The sequence below is a fragment of the Ceratotherium simum genome, chromosome 6 (genome assembly GCF_057802395.1).
Source record: "Ceratotherium simum simum isolate JZ-2026a chromosome 6, ASM5780239v1, whole genome shotgun sequence".
NCBI lineage: Eukaryota > Metazoa > Chordata > Mammalia > Perissodactyla > Rhinocerotidae > Ceratotherium > Ceratotherium simum.
Window position 1 is genome coordinate 47024445 of NC_141905.1, and position 26119 is coordinate 47050563.

At 37.2% G+C, this 26119-nt stretch overlaps 1 protein-coding gene across 2 annotated transcripts in view; it reads right to left on the minus strand.

The window, feature by feature from the left end:
* PRKG1 (protein kinase cGMP-dependent 1) overlaps positions 1-26119 on the minus strand; it is a 1223752-nt gene that overhangs the window by 138974 nt on the left and 1058659 nt on the right. For both annotated transcript variants that reach the window (XM_004440002.3, XM_004440001.3), the window contains exon 8: positions 10254-10319. In XM_004440002.3, coding sequence (XP_004440059.2) covers positions 10254-10319 — 66 coding nt within the window. The remainder of the gene's footprint in view (positions 1-10253; positions 10320-26119) is intronic.

Genomic DNA, 26119 nt, shown 5'->3' on the forward strand with positions numbered 1-26119 from the left:
ACTTTCCTCCATCCTTGGTTCTCCCCAAATATTTTTGTTCATACTGGAATGGTAGTTTCTCAGACTGATTTTTAATGCATCTGTTTTGACCAGGGGTTACTCCAAGGCAGGCAAAGACTTTGCCATGTATCTTTATAGCTCTAGACCTCAAAATAAGATTTGGTTTGGAATCTGTACTGGTTATTGATCTATTGCCTGTCGGCTCTAAATTCACCCTTTTCAACTGCTCTGTAAAAACGGATCTGGGCTATTTAAATTATTTTCCCTGCCAACCGGCACTGAAACTTGACCAGTAGAGGGCACTGGGGAGGCACTGCAAGAGTTAAGGGTTTTGCTTCCTTGTTCCGGTATGCTTTGTAGTTCTTGCAGCTTCCCCAGTGTCTGGCTACTGCAGTACATGGACACCAGCAACACGAAGCAGCCAGCAGCTTCCCTTCAGGTCGTTTCATACCTTCCTGTGAATAGCTTTCCCCAGAACCCTACAGGGTAGATTTCTGACACAAGTTCTACTGGCATGGCATCATAGCACTGCCATCCAGAAAACCATGTCTGTGTCCTTCTCAGCTGGGGTGATCTTGCCCCCCAGGGGACATGTGGTATTGTCTGAGATATTTTTGGTTGTCACACGGTGTGGGGGGAGAGCGTTACTAGTGTCTAGTGGGTGGAGGACAGGATGTTGATAAACATCCTACAGTGCAGAGGGCAGCATCCCATAAAACACAACTATCTGACCCAAAATGTCAGTAGTGTGATTTTTAGGAAGCCTGTTCCATAATAAGATCTGGTTCTTTGCCCCAGCAGGGCAGGGGGGAGGGTGGAGAAGGGCAGGATGAGAGGGGCTGGTCCTCCTTGAATACTCTCTATTAGGCCTAGGGTTAGTGACTACTTATATCTGCTATCTCTATGTTCTCCAGAGTTCTCTTCACTGCTAATCCTTCATTACTACAATCTCCTATTATAGTTACTAATTCTTGATAATAAACTTTTCCTGTTCATATGACTGTGTGCTGTCTCTCTCGATTAGATCCAGACCGATACAGCATTACTCCTTTATTCATTCAACAGATACCTAATGAGTGCTTATTATACTTCCTGATATTGTGCTAAGAACTGAGGTATGATCAAAATAAACACAGTTTCTGTTCTCCTCAAGCTTGCAGCTCATAAGTCAAACCAGATAAACAAGTGCTGTAAATGTATGACACAGCAAGTAGAAGATGGTACAGTGAAAAACAACAGGAGAACCCAACTCATTATGGAAGGTCAAGGAAGTGATTGAGTAAAGTCTCCACATATTTTTGATGAAATCAATTAACTGAAGTAATAAAACTGTCATTTGAATTCAGTGATTCCAACTGTCTAACCAGGATGGTGGCAATTCGGCAGTGAGGTCAGTACCCATTTAGAGAGTCATTTGGAACTCAAAGATTTTACCCACTAATCTTTTTTCTTAGAAGTAGTAGGATTCATTTCAGATTTAATTCAATGAAAATATTTTAGCTCAATTCATAAACCATCAATTTCTTCTTTGTCAGGTAGACCTTTTTTTGATGATATCCTTGTATTATTTGTTCATTTTCATGATTCTAAGCTTCTTGAAGTCTGCTGTCTTTTTTTATGCATTTCTATTTATCACAGCACTGACCCTAGAGCTTAATACACAGCAGTTACTCAATATGTGCTTATTGAATTAATAAATTCATGAGTTTTCTATCTTGGTAATTTAAATTATGAAGTGATTCAGGTGAAAAAGCACTGAATCAGATGTCATGAGACCTGTGTTGTAATCCCGTCCTTGCCACTAAAGAGCTTGGACAACCCATATTCCCTCCAAGACTCAGCTTTCTCATTTCTAAACTAAAGGATTTGGAAGAGAGATTTTTCCAGATCGCATTAAGTTCAAAAATTCTAAAATATAACAAAGGCATTAGAATACCAGAATGTGAATGCATTACCCATCTTGATTAATTCTTATTATTAAACATTGTGATCTGAGGGCACCTGACACTTCTGGACCTGAATTTCCTCATTTGTAAAATAAAGCTGATCTATGACAGGGGTTAGCAAACTATGGCCCTTGGGCCAAACGGCAGAGTTAAATTTTTGTGACAGAGACTACATGGCCCACAAAGCTGAAAATATTTACTATCTTGCCCTTTGGAGAAAAAGTTTGTCAAGTGCTGGTCTGTAAGGTCCCTCCTACTTCTCCTTCTTAAATCTCTGCTATGACTTTCTGACTAATCCAGTCACCATCTAAAAATTTTTAACAAAGCTTTTTAAACAAGAAATGTAGTTAAGTTTTGATTAATGGCCCATCAACATATTAATGACACTGGACTTCTTTTAGTTTGAACAGAGTCAAAAAGGTACCAAAGACTTCTCTTAGAACCTCTGTGGGTTTGTGACTTAAGAGATTAGAACTGGAAATTATCCATACAACAGGGATAGAAATTAGTAATATAATATTTACATATTTGTCTTTAAATCCCCAAAATACAAGATGTCTGAGTGGCTAATATATGGCAGGTAACTAGTAAGATTTAGTTGGGTGGATGAAGCAAGAGACTTCTCAGTGAGTTCTCCAGTAAGTGACCCCAGAATATGTCATTTCTATAAGGACTTGCAGTGGGAGGAAGGTCTACCACTTTAAAGCACTAGGATAGGCACACATGATGAAGAGCCGTCCCACCCACCTCTTTCCATGACTTTAAACCACAAATACTGTCTCTAAATATACTCCTTTTCCAGTGGAAATGCGCTTATTTTGTAGTTAGATCATGTTTGCTCAGGGCATGCTATAATTCAACTCACATCATTAAATTGAACCAATATAATGTCTCTCTTTCTTCTAAACTTCTGGATTTTATCTCTCCTGCTTAATAAATATTTTTTGTAAAGCACACCAATCAATAACAGCTCCATAAAAAAGACAAGACCAAATGATTGCATCTGACACCGTTCTAGCAAGGCATATTTGTTTTCTTGTGATCATCCTGCCAATATCCTCACATCTCCCCAGATTTCTTTCTGGAAAATGAACAAAAATAGAATTCACTTAGACGGTAGGAAAGCCTGAAGCTGTGAAATATTTTAAGTTTATCACCATATCAGTTAAGTGGTGTGACTACAAGCAACGTGGCATGTGGAGTCCCTATAGTCCTACCATGTGGAGACAGAATGGCAAGCTATATAAAGACAAGGACACAGGTGACCTAGGTGGGGCAAATGCCACTGGCGCATGGGCCTTCATGAGACTGACCTGGTTGGTGGAGTTAGAGTGGTGTCTGAAAGTTCTCTTGTCCCCAAATCCTTCCTCTTCTGTCTTTCCCCTCTCCACCCACGGCACATGCAATTCTAAGATCTTTTGGATTTTCATGATTTTTCAGTCTTCAGGGGTATAATGCAAATAACTCTTGCAGAGAACCCTTTTAAGCTTTAATTAGCTATTACACAAATGAACACAAAGCCTGAAGTGAAGTTCTAGAGAATGCAAGAGTGGAATTAAGAAGTGTGGGGCTCAAACACACACCATGTGTGTATGTTTGTGTATGTGTGTGTCTGTGTGTGTGTAGGGGGGAGTGTAATGAGAAAGGGTAGTGCCAAGGGAAGAGAATAAGAGAACTGGAGGGAAAGAGTGTTGAGAGGGGAAGGCGATAGACGGCAGCTGGAGGACCAACTCCCGAGGGCACTTCAAATCAGTATTCTTTATGTATTTGCTTTATTTGAAAGACAGGCTGAGCACAGCATGGAGGAAGATCAGAACAGGACCACTGCAGGCAGCACTCAACTCTGTAATACTAACTAAGTCAGGGGTCAGCAAACTATGGCTCACAGGCCAAATTCAGCCCATTGTCTGTTTTTTTGCATGGCCATTAGCTAAGAATGATTTTTACAATTTTAAATGGTGGAAATAAAAAAGTCTCAACAGATGAATAATACTTCTTAATACATGAAAATAATATGAAATTCAAATTTCAGTGTCCATAAACAAAGTTTTATTGGAGCACAGCCATGCTCATTCATTTATGTATTGTCTTTGGTTGTTTCTGCCCTACAACAGCAGAGTTGAGTCACTGCAACAGAGATCACTTGGCCCACAAGTATAGAAGATTTATTATCCGGCCCTTCACAGAAAAAGTTTTCTGACCTCTGGTTTAAGTCATGCAGCTCTGGCTTCACACTTGCATATCCCACTCAGAGAATAAAACTCCTGCTCTTAACACAACCCACCATTTTTGTTGGGCAGTTTAGTGATCATCTATGATCATCTATTCTTTTGGTTTTTTTTTTGTCAGGAAGATTGGCCCTGAGCTAACATCTGTTGCCAATCCTCCTCATTTTGCTGAGGAAGATTGGCCCTGAGCTAACATCTGTGCCCATCTTCCTCCATTTTATATGTGGGACGCCTTCCACAGCACGGCTTGATAAGTGGTGCGCAGGCCACACCCAGGATCTGAACCTGCGAACCCCAGGCCGCCTAAATGGAGCACACGAACTTAACCACTACGCCACTGGGCTGGCCCCAGTGGTCATCCATTCTTCTTTGAACGTGTGCCTTGGCGAGCCTCACCTCCTCACCAAGTTGCTTATCAGAAACACCTACAGCACCCTCCCTGAGTGAAGTTGAATAAATACTATTTTCTCCATATGTTTCCCTCTCCACTGACATTCTGAGTCCTGGTATAGATGGCTTCCCAGGCTCCTGCTTGGCTAGTCCACAGCTTGATCTACCTAGCCAAGAGCATGGATTCAGTATTTTTGTTTGTTTTCCTCGAGCTTGAATTGAATACCTGAATAGCCACAGAAAAGGGAAATGGAGGAAGGCACCAACCCACCATAAGCAAGAAGGTTAGGAGGAGATCTGGGTAGAGGCCAGGATCAGAAGCACTATCTTTGGAGACCCATGCAGGTGTGGCTAAAGAGCTAAAGAACTACTAGAAAGAGGCTACATGTGGAGGGCAGGGTGACGAGAAAGATGTGGGGCCTTGCTACTAGCACTGGTAAAGAAACCAAAAAACATTTTACTATAAGCACAGATTTGTCTCTAATCGAGCTGGTCCCATATACTCAGTTTTCAAACCTATATTGAAGTTGTGTCTGGTTCATCTCAGTAGCCCAAGTACCTGAGACAGGAAGCAGGCATTCATTATTATCTTTCTTAATGAATAAATGTCAAAATTTCCTAGTCTGGCTCTAATCCCAGTTTTAATATTTAGGCTCCAGTTTGGGTGTTGAGAAATAGTCTTCAGCTTACCAATTCCAGTGACTTTTTCTTTGTGTCCAATCTTTATTGGAACCTGTTTGCTACTCTATTTTTTATGGGCCTGGGCACCAACTCTTATGAGTTGTTTCCTAATCACTAGCCTAGTGGCTAGGGTCTTGCTACTCTTTTAAATATATGCTATGAATATGCCTGTTATACATGAAGCAACTACAGCTCTAGGAGGTTAAAAACTTGAACCACAGTCACCCAGGCTTCCCTGATCTGTAGAGATAACCTCAATTTCTGAGACTACCATTTGCAATGTCCTATAATCTGATATTTGACACCCCCTCCTAATCTTATCATTTTTATGCCCCAGCACACTGCACTTTCTCTAGGCTAGTTCTTGGTCTCTATCCCCCAGACTTTGTCTCAATGACACAATTGGCTCCAAAGTATAATTAAATATCATGGAGTGTCATTGATGGAAGAGTTAGCCATAGGTGGTTTGTATGTCATTTTAGTGACTAATGGGGTCTCATGGAGGGCCTTAGGAATCACCTAGAATGATTTGGAAGGAGAAAAGGAAGACCCCTGGGTACTCTAGGGGTCTTACCCTCATGGAGCTAGAAAAGTTCCTCTGTTTTCCTTCTAATTTAGTTTATTTACACAATGGGCTTGGTAAAACAAAAGTTTGAATATCAATGGTGATAAAATGTCATTTTAGCTTGACATTACCAAAGGTGACAGTCAAAATAATTAATAGCCAGTATAACGTAGGAACTGACCTATCAGAATGGACACTGGTCCTGGTGTTTGCCAGATGTTACCATTTAGTTGTTGGATCAACAAGAGATCTGGAGAATCCTGGGTGGGGGAACCGGATGACCAGGACAGCAAAGGGGTGGGAGGGACACACAGGGAGCTCAGACCACTGCTATTTACTAATCAGTATAAAAATATTTCAGTTTTTATAACCAGTATGGCTATATCCTAGAGGTTACACAGTAAATCAGGGATAGAGTTAGAACTCTAATTTAGATCTTAATTTCCTGAGGAAAAATATGTAACTCTTTTAATATTTACTAGTAGTTATGTTACTGTCTTTAAAAATGATCTCAATATATCAAAAAATAAATTATCTTACTTGACCTTCTAGCTTCATCAACAACTTCCCATGCTAATGAAGAAGTAGACATTACATAACTCATTATAGAACACAACAATGTCCTTAATTTTATATTTATTTCTTTTCCTGGATTCCAAAACAAGAGGTGCTAATGATACCAGTTGTTTTTATATCTTCAAGAAATGTATTAATGGCAATAGATGATTTTTTTGTTAGACTAATATTCCTTTTTAGTCAATTTTCACAAATTTTGAAATCACTGTAGATAGTTATTAAGATAATGATTAGGCGGCAAGAAACCAATCAGAGAACACTTTTTGAGGAAACCTTGTATCTGTTTATCATTTTCTAGTTTGTCAATGATCATTTTTAAAAAATATCTCTGACATGCATGATTAGTTACAATAATGTTCTTCTGCTCTCCCTCTGGAATGATAGAGCATAATCACTGGCTTATGTAACATGGCACCTTGCTTGTAAATTTGTGAAAGAAGCTTCTTTTATTGACAGTTCTAATGTCTGCCATCTGTTTGCATTGGATGAAGCCCTGGTGCTCCCCTAAGTGGCCATACATTAGGTACTAGCAGCAGGATTTTGACAGAATCCTTCAGTTACAGTTTGATTTTTTTTTTAAGCTGTGAATTTAACATTTGGTGGGAAGCCCAACTTCTCTCCTAAGAGTGTAGAAATGCACTTCTTGAGTTCCAGACTCAAGCTGTCTACTCTCTACTTACACTTAAAGCTAGACCTCTCCCAAGGTGTGTTTTCTTTGTGTATTTCCCTGAAGATAAATTTAAGCTGAATAGAGAGAAAAACTGCTAAATCCAAGGGATTCCTAAGCCTTCTGTAAGAAGTAGAAGAGTACATTTATTGAGTGCTTACTACATGTCTTGTGCTATGCATAGATCTTTACATATGTTAAGTTGTTTGATCTTCACACCAATCTTATAATTTAGGTAATATTATCCCATTGTACAGATAGAGAAACTGAGACTTAGAATTTAAGTAATTTGCCCACATTCTCATAACATGGTGCAGTCAAGATTCAGGTATTGAGCTTTATTTGACAAAGCCCACGCCTCCTCACTGTATAATATATATAAATAGGTTTGAAAAAAGAGAAAATTAGGATGAGAGCAAAAGTATGTGTGTAATGCTATTTGAGGCTCCTTCATCTCTCAGGACCTTAGTTAACTCAATTGAAGGAGCTGGACTAGATGACCCACAAAGTTCCATTGAGTGTGTATCTCTGATTAGATTAATCTGGGCTTTACCATTTGGCACAAAAACTTATCAAGTTATTAAACTTCTATGGGTTTCATTTTCCTTTTCTATTAAACATCCTATCTACCTTCCAGGTGGGATCTCATACATGTGGAAATTCACAAATTATAAAGGACTGTAGGGATATAAACTGATACGATTCCCATCCACCCCCCCATCAGTGGGCAAACCCTCAGCCCCACTCTCACTACTTCTCCTCCCAGATTTTCTCACTTTATGCTTTAGAGGCAAGTTAAGACCATCCAAGTTCCCACAACTTTCCTTACTTACATCTCTACAAATTTTCTCTACAAATTTTCCACCTCTCCTCTTTTTTGCTATTCAGAAATGAAACAAAGAAACATACGTTCTCCAAGTAATTTTCCCTTGTTTGCCCACAATTTCTTCCCCTGTGGCCCCATATCCATCAAATATTCCCTTTAGTATTTCATTTGCTCCATCATCATAAGGAAACTCTCCAAGACCCCATGAATGCCTCATGCTCCCTCCCTCTTTCTTTTTTTCCTTTTTTTAACCAAATTTCTTAAAAGATAAAACCCTTTGGTGTCAGCAATCTCACTTCCTCAGCACCCACTCACTCTTTGTAATCTGGATTCCATTCTCATCATTTTATTAAAACTCTTTTCTCCCAGGTTACTAAACCTATTGCCCTTTTCTCTCTCTGTATGCCTTTTGGCTTCTCACTTGCATTTAACACTGCTGATTATCCTTTTTCTCTTGAAACCTTCTCCTGGTTCCTGAGGTTTCCTCTACTGCTCTGATTGTTAACATCTCTGTTGTATTCACTGGTTTTTCTTCCCTTGGCTCATTCCTCAATGTTAGAATTTTCCCAAATTCTAAACTTGGTCTTTTTATCTTCTTTATTCTTTCACGCAATTCCAAATTCTAAACTTGGTCTTTTTATCTTCTTTATTCTTTCACGCAATTCCATCAGTCTCATGGCTTCAGCTGTTAACTCTGTGTAAGCAATTTTTAAGTTCTCACACCTCCTCCAACTACCTTTACATGGCCTCACTCTAGCCAGTTGAAATGGCTTATGGTTCCCTCATGAATGTTGTTTATGCTGTTCACTCTATTTATATTGCCTCTCCTGTACTTCCAAGTCCACATAATATTATCATTTCATTCATGAAGACTTCTTTGAAAGTCTTCCTTGATTCTCCTCAGAAGTAGTCACTCCCTTTTCAGGACTCCCATAAATGTGTACTCTGGACCCTTCTTACATTCTGCCTTGCACAACGTTATTTGTGCTTATGCCACATCTTCTCTATGAGAAGCTAACCCGCAAAACCAAGATCTGCGCTGCTCCTTTGATTCTTCTCAGAGCACCCAACACAATGCCTTGCACAAGGTAGATCCTCAATAAAATGTTAGTTGAATGAAAGAAAGAATGAATGGGTAATTGTTTCTCAGAACCAGGCGAAGAATATCTATTTCAGAGACATTCATGGACATAGCTATCATTCTGCAGCTATGTCACTGCTCTGGTTCTAGAGATCCAGCACAGATCTCTCCAAAAGGGAGATTTTTAAATGTAGTGGGATCCCTCTCCAGCCAGAGCCCCCTGAGCTCCACATTCGACTCCATCATTCTGGACTGCTCATATCTGGCCCCTCAGTTTCATTCCACACTGACACTCACAGCCTATTCCAGCTCTACTGGCTCCACTAAAATGGGTGTTTCAGGTCTGCTCCTTGGGCCAGGCACTTGGCTTTTCTGATAAACTTATCCACGTACACTGCAATGAGGAAGTCTGGAGGACTGCTTCTAGGTACTGCAAATGCATTTTATCCAGGCTCTTGGAGAGTCAATAATCTGATATTTGTAATTTAACCTACAAAGCATTCAGGCAATGAGACTAGCAAGCCAGAATGGAGAGAAGGAACAGCGATAGGCATCATCAAACAAACTTTCAGTAACCCTAAATATATGCTTATGTCCAGAACTGATGAAAGTGTCTTCCTTAAATGCTTCTATTATTGGAGTCTGGAGATGGAAGAATAGAGCAGATAACTAAAACATGCTCAAGAAATAGTCCATTTCCTAATAATAACAATACTATTTATATATTACTTATATATTATTATATATTATACATATTATATATTATCTATATATTATAATATAATATAATAATATATATTATTATGAAATGGACTATAATTATTATATAATATAATAAAATTATATACTACATTATAAAATATAATATAATTATATAATTATTATATATGAGCTATAATAATAATTATTATTATCCTTCTAAAAATTTACACAAATTGTGAGCATTGGTTGAGTGCTTCCTGAGTAAAAAACACGTTGACACATGCTTTCTCCGCGTGTTCTCATTAATCTTCACAATATCCTTGTGATGTTGCATTATCTCCAATTTACAAATGAGCTAACCGAGGTGCAGATCCTAGTGGTTAAGTACCTTGTTGAAGATCATAAAGCTAGAATGGCAGAGCCAGCCACTTCCAAGAATAATAGGGAATGAGAGTCAAATACAGAACTCATTTTAAAATGAAAAGATATAAGACAAGTATTAATAGCTCCATAAAATGATGCCTAATTCCAGGAACTTATGTATGTCACTGACGTGAGTGTGCAATATGCATAATAAAGCAATGTACTTACTCTCTGTCGATCACAAGGCAGGTTACAGCTTCTGCAGCAATTACGTTTGCTGTTCTCACATCTTCCCTATATAAAAAATAGAGACATTGAAGTAAAATAACCTTTAATATCAAAGAAAAGTGTTCATTGTGATTAATTCAGGAAACATATTAAATTATGTATGCTTTTCTGATTTATCCACTTCCAGGTTTAAGCTTTATTCATGTTTCACATTTCTTTGCCCTGAGGAACCACCTTACTCTTGTCATTAATCACACAAATCCTACAGTTCTAAGCCAGTAGTTATAATTCTCAAACCTAAAGTTTCACTTACACGAGTAAAACAAAATTTTATATCATCATTCCCTGGGCTCTTTGGGGAATTAATGAATTAAATGGATAATGATAAAGAAAGTAATGAATATGAATAGATGATAGTTTTTAAAGAACCTGAAAATATATTTCTGGAAATTGAATATCTAATCCATTTGTGTATGAATTTATCATTATAACCTTGAGAATGATGGATCTGTTTTAATTGTTTCCTTACTTTAGAGTATCTGTTTTTATGTGGTTAACCTTTTGGCAATTTATAATACACAGTTATTCATCTATACCAGAGCTTATGATTCTTCAAGAGTATTTGACAAATCTTAATCACTCTGATTGAAATATGTATCTACTCTCTCTTTAGAAGCATCTAATTTGTCACTGCAGGAATATCTATAACCTCTTAAACCTTTAAAAATCTGCCCTGATATCTCTTGTCTTATCCAGTGGCCAAAGTCGGGTTTGCTAAATAAACATTCACATTTCATTTTGAGCAACCAAAAATTTAATAGTACCACTGTCATGGAAACATTAAGTTATACTTGAAAATGTACTCTTTTTCCTAGAAAAGTAAAATTTCTAAGTTAATATAATTAATGATAAATATAAATTTGAAATACATTACAGAGATATACACATAGGAAACAATATAGTGTTAATAACACATTCTAAAAATCACAATCAACACATCATATGTCTCTACTAACAGGCTCTTAAAGTCTTCAAAATAAAGATGTTCCCAGTGGATTTTTACGTTTTCAAAATAAGTTCTCACATATACTTCTGAACTCTTTTTTTCCACTCATCTTTTTGTCTTTCGCTGTTGTCACATCGTGCTGTTAAGATTACAATTGCTTTATAGTTAACTACTAATATTTAGTATTTGGTAAAGCAAAGTTTCCCCTTACTAAAACTTTTTCTTCAGAAATATCTTGATGATATTCTTAAGCATTCATATTTCACATAGACTTTAAAATCATTTTTTCCACTTCTAAAAAAACCCACATTAGGATTCTGGTACAGTTGCAGTGTAGTTAGACATTGATTTCAGAAAGACTTTCTGGTTATATTAAGTTTCCATACAAGAACATGGCATGACTCTCCACTGGTTCAGATCTAGTTTTATGTCTTTAAATAAGATTTCTTAATCTTTTTCACTTGAGTCCTGATATTTTAAAACAAGTATTCTTAGGTATATTATATCATCAGTTTCTTTTATGAATAGCATTCCTTTTCCATTTCTGTTTCTCAGTGGTTATTGCTATTAAAAAAAAAGCTATTGATTACTGTATATTTGTAATCCACCTAACATACTAAGTTTTCTTCTGATTCTAAAATTTTTATTACGGTCTCCTCAACTCCCGGTATGATCCTCCCAGTGCCTCCCTCACATTCTCTGCCTTCCAGTCAAATTGGCCTCCTTTCAATGACTAAACACATTATTTCCCTCCTCTCATGAGATCTTCTTAACATGCTTTCTTTAAGCCCAGGAAGTTCCTCTCCAACTCCATGGCTGTTCATCTCTGCTTATCTTTTAGATCTCAGCCTAAGTGCCCTTTCCTCCGGGATGCCATGCTGAATTAACTAGATCAGGTTCCCTGTTTACCTGTTCTCATGGCCCTACATACCTCTCTGTCCAACTACCTATCACAGTTTGTAAGTTATAGGTTTATTTGTGTGGTCACTTGGTTAATGACTCTATCCCCCTTCCCACTAAACCATATGAGGGCAGGTTACATGGCTAATTTTGCTCCCCATTTTATTCTGAATGTCAGGCACATAGGAGGTGCCTAGTAAGTATCTGGTACAGGAATGGCACAGGCACCATAGTCTTGAGCCCTCGGGTAGTTCAGCAGAGTTCAGGCTTTGGACTCACACTGTCTTGGTGTTATAAGACAAGCTATAAGCTACATGAAAGCCTCAGTTTCCTCACCTGTGAAAATGAGAATGATAAGAATGCCCACTTGCTCTGTGGTAATCAATAAAATAATCAAAGATAAGTTTATCATAATGCCCCGCACTTAGAAAGCAGTGTGTTCTGTCTTTTATTACTTCTAATTCTTCTCATCACCAACATTGTCATGTCTGTCCTTGTGGAGTCACTGTCTGGTGTTTTATGAAACACTCCTACTCAAGAAAAAAGTGAGGATTTTCTTTCTGTTCCATAGGAGTAGACAATGTATTTTCAACTTCATTATCACTTTCTGATGGGAATTTTTGGCAAAGTGAACCAAACAGGCAGAAAACATCAGTACTGCTCATCAGGGCTTTCATAAATTGTGTGAAAGACTTATTTCTTAGGAGGTTACTCATGGCAGCATATACTACTACAAATTGCTGCCAATCTAAAAAAACAGAAACAAAAACACCTATCATAGCTTTTTAGAAAATATCATATTAAATCTAACTTTCTTTAAAACATATTTCCATCTTGACAATTTAAAAATTACTCAGTCTTTTAATGCATCATTTTGAATATATTTTCTGTACGTATGAATTTTTAAAAATGCTATTGTCACACATTTCCAATATTTTAAAATTTTACCATATCATCTGGCCTAAATTGGATATACTTTTAAAAATTAATGCAATTTCCTTGCAACAAAAAGAAAATACATAGGTATTTTAAAATGTAGACGAGAAAAAATCAAAGATCAGAAGAGTAACATAGTCACTAGAAATTGAAAATATTTTATTTTAAAAAGGAAAATTTGTGCAGCCAGCCTGGTGGCATAGCGGTTAAGTTGGCGCATTGCCCTTCGGCAGCCTGGGGTTTGCTGGTTCGGATCCTGGGCGTGGACCTACTCACTGCTCAAGCCATGCTGAGGCAGCGTCCCACGTAGAAGAGCTACAACTCTACAACTATGATACAAAACTATGTACTGGGGCTTTAGGGAGAAAAAAAAAAAAAAGAGGAAGATTGGCAACAGATGTTAGTGCAGCACCAATTTTCCTCAAAAAAAAGGAAAATTTGTAAGTTATGGCCTATGATCCGGCTTAGTACCTAGTAAAGTGATATATATCAAAACAAAGAAGATGTATAACATGGAGGGAAAACAGTATTAAAAAATAGATTATACTATTTGCCATTTATTGATCATCTAAGTATATATCAGGAACTATACTTATTAAAAAACGCACAAATCTTAATGCATATAACAGAGGGTGAGTATTTTATCCCAAATTTACATGTAGGGATAAATATTAGGTAATGTACCCAAAGTCAGACATAGCTGGTGAGTTGCAGCCCTGGAATTTGAACACAGATCTGGCTCGCTCCAAAGCCCATGTTCTTTCCACAACATTCCACTGCTTATACACTGTGCTATCAGATATTCATTTGACAACAATTCTAAATTCATTCTAATGTAGAATAATTTCTGAGCAGTAAATAGTCATAATGTCTGTCTGTCATTATAAAAATTATACTTAACTATTAATAAAAAGAGCATTAATATGTTTATGGGTGCCCAATTGCAAAGCTAATCCAATAAACCATTTTGATTCTCAAATTATTAGAATTCCTATCCATGGCTATATTCTAGCCCTGCTATATTGCTTTATAATAACATTACATAACAATAAGAAATTATTCAATGCCAACTTCATTCAATCACAAACTCATGTTGCCATTACACTGTTACTGTATCTTTTTTTTGTGTGTGAGGAAGATCAGCCCTGAGCTAACATCCATGCCAATCCTCTTTTTGCTGAGGAAGATCGGCCCTAAGCTAACATCTATTGCCAATCCTCCTCCTTTTTTCCCCCCTTTTTCTCCCCAAAGCCACAGTAGATAGTTGTATGTCATAGTTGCACATCCTTCTAGTTGCTGTGCGTGGGTCGCCGCCTCAGCATGGCCGGAGAAGCAGTGCGACGGTGCGTGCCCGGGATCAGAACCTGGGCCGCCAGCAGCAGAGCACGCGCACTTAACTGCTAAGCCACGGGGCCGGCCCCCACTGTATCTTTACTACTAAGGTGCTTAACCATTATGCTTGTCTATGCAGGTGTCTAGAGATGTTGTCCCTATGTACTCAGGAAGCCTGCTCCTGTGAGAGACAAAATGCTGTCTGACCTATTATTGACATATATTAATCCCTTATTTTAGGAGAGATGGTAGAAACTCTCATGAGAGGATATTGCTTACATAAGCTGACAATACTGTGACTTGCTGTGCATGCTTATTTTCTTTGTAGGTCCAAGGACCATCGTAAAGGCAAATATCATTTGGATTTAGATATAAAATATTACAAACTCATATAATGCAGAGGTCCTAATAGCTCCACGTTTTTATTAAACTTATTTCTATTCCCACAGCGCTGTTATGACACTGGTTTCACACACAGCATATGCCAAGTTAGCAAGGGTTCCCTGTATTACTGCTTTAGACACGGGGAAGGAGAAGAGGGAGGCAGATAGTGTTATTTTAAAAAACTGAGCTTCCATTTTTACTTTTTGGCAGATCAGGGTATTTGATAATTTCTAATAGAAGAACATAATGAGATTTTGAAATAACATTGACCATGAGAGAATTTTATAATTAGAATTATGAGATAATGCCCAATCTACTTAATTAAAAACTTTCACCAAATGCATCTTGCCTTTGAATGCTCAACACATTAGGCTTGCTTCTTTATAGTAAGTAAATGTACATGTATCTACACAACACTCCAGGTCTAACATGCACATCGTTTTTAAAAATAAAAGCTCATAGTCATCCAGTTCTTTACCTGTGTGTTAGCTGATTTCAGTGGGACAATTAATAAACATGTACTACTGCAGAAGTAACTACTGTTTGGCAGATTAATAGCTATTTCACAAGCTTGCCATTGATTAATGAATAATTACAGTCAAAGCTATGCAGTTTAGTAGTGTTCTCTTTTTAAGCATCTGTTGAGGAGTTAGAAATTCCCTTTGCTGAAATTATACAGCATAAAAAAAATCTGAACATATTTGCAAATACAGTTTTCTGTGCACTGACTCTGATATTCTTTGACCTTCATCACTGGAATCTTCATCATCGCTGTATCCCAAAGTAGAGTCACTGTCGGTATCTGAATAATCCATAGCAAGGGTTTACATTGACCCTTCTCGTTCTGAAGCAATTCTCTTGTGTCTCATGGCTGCTAGAGAACTCTATAGTAGACTGATATCTCAGGGGAACAAACACAGAGTGTATGAGGCCAAAGCAGAACATAGTTCATGCAAAGTAGCTGTCTGAGTAGAGGCTCTCCCTTTTCAGCTCGAGCAATGTGACCGCTGTCAACAGAGTCCCAGATTCCCTCAGTGCCAGCCTTCATGGAAACTGACACTACTCCAATTGCTTATGAGCTTACAGCAATCCATGGGTCAGAGCCCTCCATTCTCAGTCAAGTGCAGCAGTTTAATGTCCACAGTTAAGTTTCGTTCACATTGAAAAAAAATAAATCCTTTTCATCTCAAAATCAAAGGCAATCTTACTATAAGTAGGATATTCAAAAGTGATAGGATATGACAAGCATCAAAGAACCACTTAAAATGAAATTATACTTTGAATTGATTATGAACTAAAATTGGAGCGTTTGTGGCAAATTCAACTGTTCTATTTGAAAGTTTGGCCCCAGAGCAGATAACTGTTCTTGAAGAAAAAGTTGTATCAGGCCTTTCACCGACTCTACTTCCTATTTAGTCATGAAGCTATTCCACCATGATTTATACTTCCAACACTCTAATAGAACACATATACTAAGTGTAAAATGAATTAATACATACAAATAAATACATATCTTCTGACCAAGCTTGGCATCGAGAAAGCAACCAAGAAATGATAGCTATCATCATCATCATCATCATCATCCCTTTAGGGTCCTCTGACATTCAGGAAGCATGTGACCCTTTTGAATATACTTTTGCTCTTGAAACCTCTTTCCCTAAGTTTCTGTAATAAGTCTCTCACTTCTTTTCTGACACCACCTTTGCAATTAATTTTGCTGAATCCTCTTTCCCAGTTCACTGAAATATAGTTGTTTCCCCAAAATTCTGTCTTGGGTCTTCTTTTTTATTGCTCTGACTTCTCTCGTTAGGGAAATATTATATAATCCTATGGCCTCAGTTATTACTTTTATATTAATGACTTCCGGGTCTTCATTTCTAACTTTCACCTCTCTCCTATTGGACACCCCTGTCTGGAAGTTCCATTGCAACATCTAATTCAAACCTCATTTTCTCTTAACCACAAGACCACTGTTTTCCTTTGTTTCCCTATCTTGGTAAATGACATTACCATTCTTGCATTCACCTATGCTTAAAAGATTAGATTCATTTTTCACTCTTCTCTCTTCATCATTGCATATATTTGGTCATATTGGTTCTACCTTTCCTTATCTCTTATTTCCATCCTTCCTTTGCATTCCCATAGCCACTGCCCTACTTTGGGCCGTCACCATCTGTACCCTGAAACACTGATCTGGCCTCATAACTGATCTCCCTGCCTCCACTCTCTCCCCCTTCTAATCCATAATCTGACTTTGCCACACATTTGCAAATGTAAATCTAATCATGTCAGCTCTTTGCATAAGAACTTTCAAAAGAAACATTCAAAAAAGAAAAGTCCCTATACTTTCCTTTAGAGTTTGAGTTCCTCCACTATTTGATCTACCACCTTTCCAGGCACTATACAGACTATTCTCTACCACACTTGCAACAGAAAACTGTTTCCTTAAAAGACGCCAGTCATTAGTTAGCTCCATGCCTGTGCACATGCAGATGGCTCCTCTAAGAACCCTCTATTCCAGTTCAAGTTTTCATCTTTGCAAACTTCCATGATCCCTCAACAGCACTTTTAAAGGAAAAAAAATTTCCACATAAATATTTCTACATGTTCTTTACAGAAAAACATATAGTTATACACACAGACACACACAAAAGAAAAATACCATAACCTTATCTGCCAGGAGATAACTAAAGTTAACACCTTGGTGAACATCCCTCAAATACTTTATTATTCTTAAGAATTAACATGTTTCATGAATATAATAATAATGTCAATAATTATTTTAACAAATATTTACAGAGGGCTATTATATTCTGAATGCCTGAACCCTGAGGTCTAGTGGGGACAGATGTTCAATTAGCATGCAAATGTATAATTGAAAATGTTGATCAAAGAGCATGCAATCAGAGATCATAGGGAAGATCTTTTTTGGCAATTCAGAGGACAAGACAACGTTTTTTGTTTTTTGTGTGAGGACGATCAGCCCTTAGCTAATATCCATGCCAATCCTCCTCTTTTTGCTGAGGATGACTGGCCCTGGGATAACATCTGTGCCCATCTTCCTCCACTTTATATGGGACGCTGCCACAGCATGGCCTGACAAGCGGTGTCCCCGTGAGTGCCCGGGATCCAAACCCGGGCCGCCAGCAGCAGAGCGCACGCACTTAACCGCTATGCCACAGGGCCCGCCCCCAGACAACGTTTTTAAGGACATTAAGACGCAAAGGATGAGTTGGGTTAGCAAGATGAGTTAGAAGAAGTATTTTCTAGGAAGCAAATACAACATATGCAACAGCCCTGAGGTAAGAACTAACTTACTGTAAAACAAAGAAGGTTGAAATTCAGCGTTTAAGGAAAAGAAGGCAGGGGCCAGGAGAAGCCAGAGAGGGAGGCAGGGCCCCATCATTAAGTGCCTGTAGGCTAGTCTAAGGATTTATTTTTCAAAAGAGACTAAGTAAACTCTTTTTCCTTTACCATATTAAATAAAATCTTAAAAATTATTTGGAAAGCTCAATTAGAGGTAACAGTTTGTATGCCATGATAGAATAAAGTATCAAGGAAGTCATTTTAGATGCATAATTTTAGAACGCTGATGTCCTTTCCACATAGTAAAGTAAATATGGTCACTGTATAGCCATTTATATATTAAAGAATATATCTAAACAGAAAATATGATCTCTGCTCTTCAGAAACTTCCAATGGAGAATATAGGACTAATGAAAAAACAAAGGCATAAAAATCAATGTATTGAGAATATATATCAACTCATGATGAACAAAGACTTGAGTTCAAAGCAGATTCACTTTCTGGAGTCTGCCCAGCCATCTCTGGTTTCCCATTAACAATAGGGACTCCTGACATGACCTCAAAGAGAATGATTCTCTAGGCAGAACAAGTATAAATCTTATTCATAAAGTAACTCTAAAGTTTATTCTTCCTGGTAATGTAAGTGGATATTTCCGTTCACTGTATTAATTCACTTCCTGAGAGAAGGCAAATCCTCTTGGATCCAGACCCACGGAAGAGCATAATAAGTAGAAACAGAGTGATGAATTTGGAAGAATTTAATTTTCACCTTCCTTTTTCATATTATTTCTGCTGTATGCATAGTATCATAAATTTTTTATCTGATATATAAATTTTACATCCTATGGCATGCTTCAATGACAAGGAACAGACATTTATTAGATTGAACCAAATGAAATTGCCGTTTTCCCAGGTTAGAAATGGCCACTTATTGGCAATTTCATATGGTTCAACCTAATACATGGCATTAATGAGAAATAGGAGGAAAAAGCATTTGCAGAGGGATATTATATATTGCTATTCCTTTTCTGTTGTGTTTCTTTTGTGACATTAGCTGAACTGAGATTCAACAGTAATCCATACCGCTTCCATATTCCATTTTTGAAGGCATTCATTCATCTGAATGTTGATGTGATTGATGGCTTGTGCTCATCTATATAGCCATTAAAGATAATTCTCTGTACATGCCATTATAACGAGGGTGAGAAATAACCACCGAACAAATTCTGAAGCCTAGTTTTTTTGTTGTTGTTGTTGCTGGAGTACAAATGGTATTTACTCTGTACTCTGGCTTCGAATGTTAAACTCTTTGGCAAAGTTTTACAAATTTAAAGAATGTCTCCCCAGAGTGCATTTTATGGAGAGAAGGAAGAGTTTCTCGTTCTCGTTTACTCCTTCTTCTTATTTTATTGGTTGTTTAGAAGTACAGATTTAGATATTACATTGCCATTGTTTTCTTAGGGGCCCATTTGGTCTATTTCTGAATGATTTAGAGGTATTTTAATTTAAGAGGAAAAAAAAGAGAAGGAATTTTACTACATAAAATTTTTAAAAAATCAAACCTGGAGTACAAGATAATAGATGTTCTATTCATTTACTCACATCAAACACTCACTTTCCTCTTAACTCTATGCTTCCATTTCTCTGAACCATATTTCATAAAATAATCTGGATTAAGATCAATCTGGTGGCTGGTTTTACTTTTCAGAGAGTGATACATGTAATTTTGTAATGTAAGTAGCCAAAGAAAGTTTGAATTTTGGGAGAAGATATTAACAGACAAATTATTCCACGGGTATCTCATGGGTCATGAGTACTTTAAAGAATAAAATAGGCCCAGCCTGGTTGCACGGTGGTTAAGTTCATGTGTTCCACTTCAGCAGCCCGGGGTTCACTGGTTCGGATCCTGGGCACGGACCTACTCACCACTCATTAAGCCATGATGAGGCAGTGTCCCACATAGAAGAGCTACAACTCTACAACTATGATATACAACTATGTATTGGGGCTTTGGGGAGAAAAAAGACAAAGAGGAAGATTGGCAACAGATGTTAGTGCAGGGCCAACTTTTCTCAAAAGAAAAAAAAAAAGAATAAAATAATACATTAGTTTACATTGCCTTTTTCTTTGTTTCTTCTGCATTCCACAGAGTTGAAAAATAATTCTTCAATTTTTCCTGTCTTTAAAGTAGAGGAAAAGGAAGCATCTTGGAAAGACGACTGGAATTGATGTCCTAGTAATGCTCAACTGATGCATGTTTAAAATGAATGTTCAGTTGCAAGGTCACACATTTCAAAGGATTTTTACCTAAAGTGCCTTCAAGCCAGGAGTGTGTTCTCTTCTATAAAGAATTCTAGGCAACGTGTCAAGAGAGTGTCTCCTATTTCTCGTTCTATTGCCAACTTAGTGTGTGACCTTGAGAAAATGCCCCATTCTCTGTTTCATTTTCACATGTGAAATGGTGATTGAAATCACCGCTCTGTCCTCCTCTGTAATTAGGTAGTTTTACTGATGTGGACACTTTTTAAAAGTTCTAGTGGGCCGGCCCCGTGGCTTAGCGGTTAAGTGCTCGCGCTCCGCTGCTGGCGGTCCGGGTTCGGATCCCGGGCGTGCACCGACGCACCGCTTCTCTGGCCATGCTGAGGCCGTGTCCCACATACAGCAACTAGAAGGATGTGCAGCTATGACATACAACTGTCTGCTGGGGCTTTGGGGGAAAAAAAATAAATAAAAAAAAAAAAAAAAAAAAAAAGTTCTAGTTATCACGGTTTTCAAAGCTCCTGAGACGATTCATCACAAATCCAAGGATATTTCTTTAGATAGAAAGGATATTATAAGCTTGTCATCATGATCTAATACCTGAATATGTAAGTGGCATATCTTGGCATAGATTTTCATATTCATATTTTCTTCTATGAATAAAAATGCATTTTCACATAGAAATCAAACATATTCACTTGAAATATATTCTCACAATCAGAAGTCAAGAACAATGTAAAAAATGTTTATAAAACCATATTTTGATAATTAAAAATTAAAATTCAGAATTTAATTGGGCTCTTTTAGAGATGAGAAATATATAGAATTTTAAAATAGAGCTATACTGTAAAAAATCTTTTTTGGTACACGCTCATCAAATATTTCCTATTTTGCATTATTTCAATAAAGAGCTTGCTCTCTAAACAAAATTCTTCATTGATTTCAGAATCCAGTGCACCTAATATGCTATAATTTTATCCAAATTGAAGATTAACTTTGAATCAAAGATAAACAGAAGAAACAACTTAATTGGTAAAGAAAGGAAAGTCATGGCTATATGTATACAAGGTTGATTTGAATAAAAAGTGCTAAAGCCAAACCACTGCATACAATCAAAACTCCTACAGTTGATGGTGGTTAGAAAAAGCACACAGGGTATTGAATGTATTGAATATATAAATCAGTTTTTACCAAGAATTTTGATTCATATTAGACTTGCCCTACCTGCCCAATACCTGTGATTTAAATTATATATATATATATATACGTAATGATTTTAAATGGTTTTAAAATACTATGTAGTTTAAATATCTAAATATTTGAAAGCCAATTTCTTTAATATGTAAAGAGTTTCTGCAAGTCAATAAGAATATAAAAAAACAATACCTCAACTAAAAAATGAGCAAATGATATGAACAGTTCATAGACAAGGAAGAAATAGCGTTTAAACATATGAAAATATGCCACATCTGACTCAGAGTGAGAGAAATGCAAAGGCATGTGAATACACTACTGGTGGAAATATAATTGTCTAAACCTTTGTAGACAATTCAGCTTTGTATAAAAATTCAGCACTATTTATTAAAATTTTTCTTGCAGTTACTTATCTCACATATGTACTCACACTTTGGGGAAATAATGACAATAAAAGTATATTACTGCAGCATCGTGTGTAATAACAACATTGGAAATAATCTGAATATCCATCAATGTGGGGTTGATTAAAAAAATCTTCTACAATAAAGTAAGGGAATATTAAAAAAATTAAAAGAACTGAAGAAAACCTATACGTATATGACCTCCAGGATATCTTAGGTGAAAAGACCATGGTGCAGAACCATGTGTATATGCTCTCATTTATGTAAAATGCACACACACACAAATAAGCACACAATAAAATGTGTGGATTATTTCGGAATACATTAGAGAAAGTAATTACATCCAGAGAAGAAAATGTGTGATTAAAGGACAGAGGAAGGACAGAAAATTACTTTTGTAGCTATTCAATTTTATATCATGTACTTGAATTTTCTATCATAAAATAAATATTTTTTAAAAGTAAATATATGGAACAATAGAAATTGACTCTTACAAGCAACTTCTGGGTAGAGAGGCTGGTGAGGTCTTTTACTCTCCTGGCCTTGTCTGTGTTGACTGCATGTTTGGCCGCTGTCCATCCCTGAGCCACGCCTCAACCCTCACCCCAAAGCCACCCGCAGCTAGCAGGGCTAGAGCTAATGTATGCCGGCCTAGTCTGATCACACTGAAGAGATACCAGCTTAGCAGGTTAGTAAGTAAAAACGTTTGACACAGTATCTCCAGTGTCCCTTACAGCACTGCCTTCTGCCCCGCTTTCATTGGCAGCAATTATAGGAACTAGATGACAAACTAAGGAAGGTATTTTTTTCAGCAGAGTCATCCGCTTCTTCACACCCTTAACAACTGTTAGAGCGGCACTTGGGAGCTCTTAAAAGGTTAAGCTACCGATTGTATGTGTATATATGCAAACATTTCACATAGATATCTATGTACACACAGAATAATTAATACTTATGTTTAATATTGCTTTGAAATTATATTTTTAATATTTCCACTGTAATTGGGAAATAAATATTCTCTCCATAATAATTTTTCATAATTTAATTACACAAGGTGCGTCAACTGCATATATTAAGTCATGGTAAACCTGTCCATTGAGAGAGTACAGCATAGGAATTAGAAGAGCAGATTCAAGAGTTACTTTATCCAGGTTCAAATACCAGATGTGCCACTAATTAGCTGTGTGATCTAGAATAAGACACTTAAGTTCTCTGCCTCTCGATTTTCTTAGGGAAAAAACTGGGAAAATAATATTATTTAACAGGGCTAATTTTATGAGGAATAAGCAAGTAAACATATGAAAAGAACCCACTGAAATCAGTGACATACTGAAATCACTCAATAAACATTAGACATTATTATTATTATTTTATTATTATAGCATGTCTAACCTCAACAGATTCTATTCATTCTTGTTTATCTATCTGATAAACCATCATAACTGTCATGCTTTTTCTATTAATCTGGAAAGTTCCTAAAGGATTAACAGTCATCTCTTCATGGTGAGTAAGTCCTTCTCTTGTAAATATAAAAACATGTTTTCAAAGTGCAATCAAGGATTTCAGATCACATTGATGAAATCTTCTACCATGGCTTACTCTCTAATCTGAAACTTGCAGAAATTAATGAAAATGGTTTCTTGCTGTAATACAGGAAAGAATGACAGTCATTCATTCATTCATAAAGTAGGGTTGCCAGATTTAGCAAATAAAAATACAGGGCATCCGATTTAATTTGAATTTCAGATAAAGAATGAATTTTTTTTTAGTATAAGAGGGTCCCACATAATAATATACTTATAGTAGAAAATTCTTCATTGTTTATCTGAAATTCAAATTTAACTGGTCTCTTGTATTTTATCTGGCAGCCCTAAATAAAGTTTCTGAATATAGACTCTGAGCCAGCTGCTGTCCTAGGTGCTGGGTATATAGAGGAGTAAAGAACAAAATCCTTGCCCTTCACGAATTTACAATCTAGTAGGTAAGACAGACTGTTGACAGTTATAATGCAGTGTTATCAGAGTATCAGAGGTGATCAGAGACATGAACAGAGTGACAGAGAATCACATGGGAATGTCCCAACCCTGACTGGGAGAAGGAGTGAAGAAGGAGCATGGATTGATGGTGGAGAGGATCATGGAAAGCTGTGGGAAGAGGTGATGCCTCAGATAAGAACTAATGTGCATGTGGAAATTTGTCAGTGGAGAAAGTGAGGTGGTCATACCACAAGGAACAGCCTGTGGAAAAGGATGAGAAAGTCTCATGTGTAAGGAACAGCAAGTAATTCACAATGGCTGAAACTCTGGGAGCAAAAAGCAGAGGAGAGAGAAATGAGACCAGCAGAGTTGGGACAGAAGAAATTATAAAGCACTGTATATTGACTATACAAAGACCTTTAAAATTTCAAAAGACTGTTTTACCACATCCTTAAACCTGTATAAAATCGCTGACAGGAGACAAAACAGGACTACCAGGAGGCATTGTGTGGCCAATGTGCTCCCCAGTTGTCTGGGTTTATTATTTTGTTTTCTTTTCTGTTAGAGACTAAAGTGAATTGCTAGGAAAAACCATCTAATCCATCCGGGATAACTGTAAGAAGAAAAATATCTAGATAAAGTTAATGGTGACAATGTTAGTACCACCAAGAAGTCTTCCCTGATTCATATCACCCAATTGTTCTCATTATTCCCTCTACTTAATACACCCATGATATCACAGTTTGCCTGACAGTAACTGACAGATACGGGATGTTTGGAAAACTATTCTTTAGTTGTCTTTTGTGTTCTAGGTTCTGCAGAGCTGACTGTGCATCTGCTCTATATTTCACCTTCCATGCTCCATTCAGAGCCATGTCTCTATGAATGCTGAGGCACTGGTGCACTAAGTTTCACCCTTACTATTAGCAAACAATCCTTAACTGAGCACCTACTACATTAGGAGCACTGGGAAGGCAGATAGCAAGAGCCATGAATTGTTACCTTGAATTTATAGCTGAGAATCCTGTGCACAAGTGGTCACAGAGTAGGGTCATTTTTAAAATAGCTGTGGTACAACTGAAACTGACCAAAAGTTTTAGCTTCATTGATACTTGGGAGAACCAATAGGTATTGAGCACTTCTCTGTACCATGTACTTGCTGCTTAAAAGTGAAACCTCTTAGGGCCAGCCCCAGTGGCCTGGTGGTTAAGTTTGGCATGCTCCACTTTGGCAGGCTGGGTTCGGTTTCCAGGTGTGGACGTACACTGCTCTGTTAGCAGCCATGCTGTGCTAGTGGCCCGCATACTAAAAAAAATAGAAGAAGATTGGCATGGATGTTAGCTCAGGGCAAATCTTCCTCAGCAAAAAAAAAAAGTGAAATCTCTTAATACAACAATCATATGGAGGTCAGAAAATTATGCCCCTTGTGCAAACCAGCCAGCAGCCTGTTTTTGTACATTTCGCAAGGTATGAATGGTTTTTATATTGTTAACGGGTTGTTAAAATAAAAAAAGGAAAAACACAAAAAGCATATGCCACAGAGACCATATGTGATATGCAAAGCATAGAATATTTACTATCTGACTCTTTACAGAAAAAGTTTGCCTACTCCTAAATAGATGAAGGAATTGAAGCTCAGAGAGATTCAAGGAACTGCCTAGAGTTATACAGTTAAAAAGTGACAGATCTGGATTTTAAATCAGATTGATCTGTTCCCAGTGTCCATGTACCTTCCACTAATTATGCTGTCTTTCTGACCTTGGAAATATCCATCCTTGCCAGGTCTAAGGCTGTGGTCAAAGGGTGTTATTCTGTGGGCTGTATTTGCCTGGACCATTCTAATTGGGTAACAGCATAGACATGAACTCACGTTCACCTAACCCCAAGTCCACTGCTATATAAAAAACACTGCCCTGCCACTTCTTTTCATTCTTGTGATTTTATGCCTCTATATCCCGAGGGCAGACAATCTAATCAGGCCCAAGTGCTTAATTAATGTTTTCTCAGCAGTAACAAAAATGGAATCTACATTGCAGCTAATTACTTAGTGATTCAACAATAACTTTTGCAGACTCTACATCTAAAATGGCTCAAAAGAAAATGCTCAATGAATATAACCTGTAGTTTAATAAAACATCATACCATTTGATAGATTTTTAAAGATCACAC